The 6,651-nt window shown below is 41.9% G+C and overlaps 1 protein-coding gene across 1 annotated transcript; it reads right to left on the reverse strand.

Annotated features, from left to right (window-relative positions):
• Nucleotides 1-4,139: 4,139 nt before the first annotated feature.
• Nucleotides 4,140-6,002, reverse strand: LOC124264017. Its single transcript, XM_046698738.1, has 2 exons — nucleotides 5,869-6,002; nucleotides 4,140-5,460 (listed from the first exon to the last, which is right to left on the reverse strand). The coding sequence occupies exons 1-2, from the start codon at nucleotides 5,975-5,977 to the stop codon at nucleotides 4,484-4,486; spliced, it is 1,086 nt and encodes a 361-aa protein (XP_046554694.1). The 5' UTR covers nucleotides 5,978-6,002; the 3' UTR covers nucleotides 4,140-4,483.
• Nucleotides 6,003-6,651: the final 649 nt, after the last annotated feature.

The raw sequence follows: 6,651 nt of genomic DNA on the forward strand, positions 1-6,651 counted from the left end.
TGATGATATGAATAGATGCAGCATTGACGATGTTCAGTTCCCCCATCTGGGAAGTTGTTGCTGTAAATAAATATATTGTATAAGATACATACAATTGATATGTAGTGAGTGAAATGAGTGAGTGAGTGAGTTTAGTTTCACGCCGCTTTTAGCAATACTGCATCTGTAACACGACGGAGTAAACCACAAATGGGTTTCACACATTTTACCCATATGGGGAATCGAACCCAGGTCTTCGGCGTGAGAATCGAACGCTTTAACCTCTAAGCTACCCCATCGCACCTGATATGTAGTTAACACTGAAGGATGCAATTAGGCATACACATATCCTGGATAAATACTGGAACTATTGTCCAGAAATATATTAAGGTATATCATTGAACTTCAAAGAATGTCTCTTATCTAAATGATCCATGTGATATATCAAGTACATTGTAAGCCCAAAATGGTTAAGGGAAATTCTCTCTTGCTAATTGAATAAAGCGAGTAATATAAGACAAGAATGTATGGAGGTCAACGTCTTTACTTTGAGAGACAAGACGTTGACTGGTAATGGCAATAGGTCAATAGAAAACAGGGATTAAACCAGGCATGAATGGTGAGATACCAATGGTAGCATGTTGAAGTGAAGCCATTAGTTATTATTATATTTTACAGATTAAAGACAGTATGCAGCAGAGAGGGCTCGGGTGATCCTGGCACAGTCAAGCTAGTAAGGCCCATCATCAGCTCAGCGCCCTTGCGCCCTCTACACGCAGCCCAGACAGCGAATGGAACTTCTCCCAGGAAACGCTGCCTAGTCGAACCTACCAAGAACTTTCCGGAGAATATGAAGGCTGCACCCACAGTGTCAGAAGGTCTGTGCTCCCGATGGAGAATCCGGGCACTCTCCTGATCTGCGCTAAGAGATGAGGAGGTACCAAACCAAGGGCACCGAGAACAATGGGGAGTCTGACGACAGTGCACTTGGGATGCAAGCGAGACATTTCAAAGGCGAGGTCCGCATATTTATCATGCTTTTCCTGAATCTGAAATTCAATGATATAAATAAATTCATTGGCTTAATCAAAAAGGACAAGATCAGGTTTGTTGGCAGGAATTCTTCTGAGGCGGTTTATGGGCCTATTCCACAGACGTTTGAAAGCATCATTTTCCATGACGCCCTGAGTCAAAGCCACAGACATGGCGGAGACGGTAGTAAAAGCAACGAGCCATGCCATCATGTCTTTTAAGATATGCTGTTTGTGCTAAAGAAGGGCATCCACTGACAAGGTGTTGGACAGCCTCTGTAAATTCATTATTATTATTATTGTTGTTGAATATTTATATAGCGCACATATCCACGCACTAGTGCATGCTCAAGGCGCTGGTATTTTTTCCCTCGATCATTGCATGTCTCAACGGCACATCTTATTATGAACCTCAGCTCCCTGGAGAGCATACGACTCTTGTTGCCACAAGGCGCACCGAGTTATTGCGGCTTCCCCATCCTTACGAGGTACCCATTCACAGCTGGGTGGACTGGGGCACATAGTCACAGTACTTTGTCCAAGTTTACTGCACGTTGCTGTACCCGCAACTAGGTGTTTGCACGTATTCATGTGACCACCATCTGGTCATATACCAACGGATTCGTTGGGTTCTTTTAAGTGCACATGGTTGTGTACTGTACACTAGTTAATGGTGCTGATAGGTAACGACAATAAACAAATATAAGCCCGGAATTAACCCTGGCATAAATAGTCCTGTAGGTGATACGCACGATGAGATGGGGGCCAACGGGTTATATCCTAAACATATGTTGTGCGAGACTGAAAAGGAAAGTAATGCATCTAGCTGGGTAAAGGTCAAAACACTTACCATGAGAAAACATTCCTGTAGCCATTCCCGCTACTCAAAAACACACAAGCACCATCGAGCAAGTGGGTAGGACAGGTACAAAAGCCCACAGACAACAAGTCGTAGTCAGAGTGGTTGCGATGACTGCATAGTCGCAAATACAGTCACGAATTTTGAAATATAGTAGGGACCCGATAACCGTCCCTGCGGAAAGTCTGGGGAAAATAAGAGTAACCGTATGTAGTGAGACATTGAAGATGCATTGTAGATCACGAAGTGCAGGTCTCAGAGAACTGTCCAGCATATTCTGAGGAGAAACACAAAAATCAGAAAATGGGTAACATTTTCTACCTATCCAATAGCAGAATTATGTTTCATAATGTCTCCCTACCTTTGTTTGTTTTCTTTTTTACACAGCCTCGTGACACATTGTCCTTCCTAAATCAACTTAAATGATTTTTTCTTATCACTTGTTCTGTTTTGTTATCTAACTTAAATTACCCTACCCTTGTTATATTCGTCCTAACACAGCCTCATGACACATTGTTAAACTTAAATATTTGATTTGCGATTGTTACTAGTCATAGCTCTGTTACGCATTACTTCCATACAGGCGATGATTATGGTGTTGTCGCTTTTATAGTATGTTAGGTCTGTCTTGGTCTGTGTGATATTCCTCACCTCAGCGACTTGTTTAACTAACTTGTTAAATCGCGTTAATCGCCAGACAAATGTCTGTTATCTTCCTCGTTCTATTTGTGGAGGTCTAGCAAATTATTAACTCATTTCCGTTAATATTAATTCCAGCTTTTTATAATTTTGGAAACAGTGTCCGTATAATTTAGAGTGAGTGAGCTTCGGCGTGACGAGCAAATGCTTTAACCACTAGTATACCCCACCGCCCCATATAATTGAGAAGTTACAGTAATTGCAAATGGATGTATTTATCTGTCACAGTTCCTAAAGGAACAAACGATGTTTGTACAGAATTAAAAGATGTTAAAGAAAGCTATCCATTGATAGTAAACTGGATGATTCATACTCACATCCAACAATGACACCATACACAGGAATCCAATGTGAAAACGATCTTGTGCCGGTATTTCCATCCTGACTGAGGTCCTGCTGTGTAGACGATTGAGTCAGTGTATTTTTCACAGTTTATTTGCATCATCTGTGGTAATACCATTATTTCTCTCAGCCATTGCACGAGTGTATGTGTTAATCATTTTCAACATTTATTATGTGCATTAGGTATTGCGAGTATGGTATTGGTCTATAATATAATTCAACACAATGGCTGATGTTGCAGCAAATACAGCTTTAAACACATCTGTGACACCTCTTCTAATACCTGGTAGCCTAATAGTTAAAGAGTTCGCTCATCACGCCGAAGACCCGGGTTCGATTCCCAACATGGGTACAATGTGTGAAGCCCATGTCTGGTGTCCCCCGCCGTTATATTGCTGGAATACTGGTAAAAGTGGCGTAAAACCGTACTCACAGACTCACTCCTTATATATATTTCATGAACGATTCATCAACCTTTGTTAATGATCATGTACTTAGTCTACAGGTGCCTGTTTTAGACACATGGTAGATTTAAACACCGCCAGTGATAGTCTGGCTATGTTACATTCCTTTGATGACTGGATTTTCTAACAACATGTATTTACTGAAATACTGCCCACGACACTCACTCAGAAAGCACAACACTTGCTTTGCTGTTGGTTGGTTGGTTAGTTGTTGTTTTACGCCGCACTCCAGCAATATTCCGGCTATATGGCGGCGGTCTGTAAATAATCGAGTCTGGACCTGACAATCCAGAGATCAACAGCATCAGCATCGATCTACATAACTAGGATATGTTGACGTGTGGCAACCAAGTCAGCGAGCCTGACCACCCGATCCCGTTAGTCGCCTTTTACCACAAGCACGAGTTGCTGAAGATCAATTCTAACCCGATAAGTGTTGACGTGAACAAACATAAGAACTGCACCCGATATAATTTTGGTCACCGTACGCGTCACATAACGTCTGAACCAAAAGATTCTGACTCACTTTCAAGTGCAGAAAGAGCACGACAGACATCGGAGGTTGGAACTGCTTCAAATCTGTGTGAGATAATGTGACAAAAATGTCGGAAAGATGAAAGCTTCCATGCTGTCATATTGGAGGCACTTTGACTCTAACTATTTATGCTCAGATCCATTGTCTGGGACAGTCATTGTATACGTTGCTGAAGATACATTCCAACAAGGTTCTTCTCGGGTCAGTAGCAAAAGAAAAACAACTTACACTTATTGGCCAGTAAATTTATCTGAGGGTAAAGAGCATGTTTTCTAAATGTTCTTTCTTAGATGTTAACACAGTTCCTGTACACTGACATTGTCCATTGTTTCTCTGAATCATTGTATTTGGCCATTGTCCATTTTCTGGCACAGTCATTTTGTTTGGTCATTGTCTATTTTCTACCACAGTCATTGTATATGATCTTTTTCCAGTGTCAAGCACAGTCCTTGAATATGGCCATTGTCTAGCACAGTCATGGTATACGGCCGTTGTCTTGCACACTTGTCAGTTATTGTATATGACCTTTGTCCATTGTCCAGCACTGTCATTCCATATCCTCTACAGAGTAAGATTAGCTTCCACTCCCTGGGGTTGCCTGTTTACCTCGTTTAACCGTCAGATACAATAAAACGATCAGTAAAAGCTGTAGCAGTGATACAGCCGTCATAATGTAGTTTAGCATTTGGACAAATGCACAGGCCATCAGTTGCCCAGTCAGAAGAGACATGGCAGAATATCCCACCATATCGGCTGTCGATGATATCCCATACAAGATATGTCTGTGCTCATTTTCACCAAGAGCCCATGTCTCAACAGCCGAGAACACAGGAGCACATACTATTGCTAAAACACTTGTCCCTATCCATAAACATGCTGTATTTATTTCTGATACATAAATGAGCATGCTAGATAAGAGCATGCCGCCAGCGGTGCAGATATTGATAAGAACAGTTTGTGTAACAACTTGGCTACTAAAAACACCAAGCAACTGACCAACTATTGCGCATGCGTAAAAAGATAATGATATGTTTGTCACCAGTCTGGTGCTGCTATATAAACTGCAGTAAATTCCGAAAGTTGGTAAAAACTGACCATATACAAAGATCATCGGGGCACAGACAGTCGTGTATATCGTCATAATAATTATCACTATGACATCAAACTTGTTATAGGGGTGAGCTTTGATAGTTTGGTATTTTTTTACGTGACTGTCGTTTATGCGAATTCGTTCATGAAGCAGCTGTACTGAGATTAGATAACCAGCAAAAACGATTATTCCTAGACTTGCGATGAAAAAGAATCCATACACTACATTCGATCTGAAATGGTTGCATACTTCGTCTTTGCTGTTCTGTGAGACAAATGTATCATTATGATTTCGAGGCATAGGAGCACTGATGGTGCTGTGTTCAAGATGGTAGTCATTGTCACTTAGAAAAAAAGAAATGATCAACGGTCCGGTGAATTCTCCGATGTAGATAGCGAGGCTGTTGATATGGATGGAAGCCGCATGTCTTTTGCTCATCTCTCCGGACAAGACCATCATTGCTGCAAAAGAAAGTATGTTGTAAATTTTCTTTACCATTAACCCATATATTTTGGCAAGATGAAATAAAGAGGTCAGAGTAGTAGTAGTAGTAGTAGTAGTAGTAGTAGTAGTAGTAGTAGTAGTAGTAGTAGTAGTGGCTTCGGCATATTTAGCAAAGGTGCTGTGCTGCTGTTGTGCACACATTTAGAACCACTGATGGCGAGAATCAATATTCTCGCATGACGATGACTTGTTAACATGCTCTGGGGCCGTGGGATATGCCAGTGGTTGAAGCGTTCACGCCGAAGACCCGCGTTCGATTCCCCACATCAGTACAATGTGTGAAACCCATGTCTGATATTCACTGTCGTGATATTGCTGGAATATTGCTAAAAGTGGCGTAAAACTAAACATACTCATTCACTTACCATGCACTGCGATTCCGGTGACCAGTCCTACCCCACCTGCCACCACTAGCGCCATCCACAGAGAAGGAACAACGGGTACAACAGCCAACAGACAGCAAGCCGTGGTCATGGTTGTGGCTGTAAGGCCGTACAGGTCGAAGTGACCACGGATCCTGAAGAACAGCAGGGATCCAATCACCCTACCTGCTGCAATAACTGGAGGCAACAGACTGACTTGCTGTAATGTGACTTTGTAGATGCATTGTAGGTCTCGAAGTGCCGGTCCAAATCCACTATCAAGCATGCCCTGTGGATAAACAAAAGAGATATTATTGACGTGTGATTCAAATCTTAATAAACAAGCATTGATTATTCGAATTGCTTTGTATTATAGTCAAAGTGGTTCGACTGTGAGATTTGTTGTTAATCTCTGAACTCACCGAGATATTCCCTCAGCATGACGACTGTTTATGATTAACCATTTATAGCCCAGAAAACCCAGTGCTTGTTTGTTTGTTTGTTTGATGTTTCACGCCGCACTCAACAATGTACTGCGGCTGTCTTTAAATTATCGAGTCTGGACCAGTGGTCGACAGGAAAAACGTCGATCTACGCAACGGGATACGATGACCAACTCAGTTAGCCTGACCACCTGATGCCGTCAGTCACCTCTTTCGACAAGCGCGGGTTGCTGAAGACCACTTCTAACCCGGTTCTTTAAGGTCTTGGCAATAGGAGGACGTAGACGTTCTCAATGGCATACTTCTATGGTATACTACTGGAATAAAGTAACTGAGCATTATT

The sequence above is a fragment of the Haliotis rubra genome, unplaced genomic scaffold (genome assembly GCF_003918875.1).
Source record: "Haliotis rubra isolate DU_JTF1 unplaced genomic scaffold, ASM391887v1 Scf901, whole genome shotgun sequence".
NCBI lineage: Eukaryota > Metazoa > Mollusca > Gastropoda > Lepetellida > Haliotidae > Haliotis > Haliotis rubra.

Excerpts from the sequence above, each read along its gene's own strand:
- LOC124264017 (XM_046698738.1), bottom strand. The coding sequence starts at position 5,977 with ATGACCACGGCTTGCTGTCTGTTGGCTGTTGTACCCGTTGTTCCTTCT. Across the intron at positions 5,461-5,868 it reads CACCGGAATCGCAGTGCATG|CAATGATGGTCTTGTCCGGA; the intron begins GTAAGTGAATGA and ends TTTCTTTTGCAG.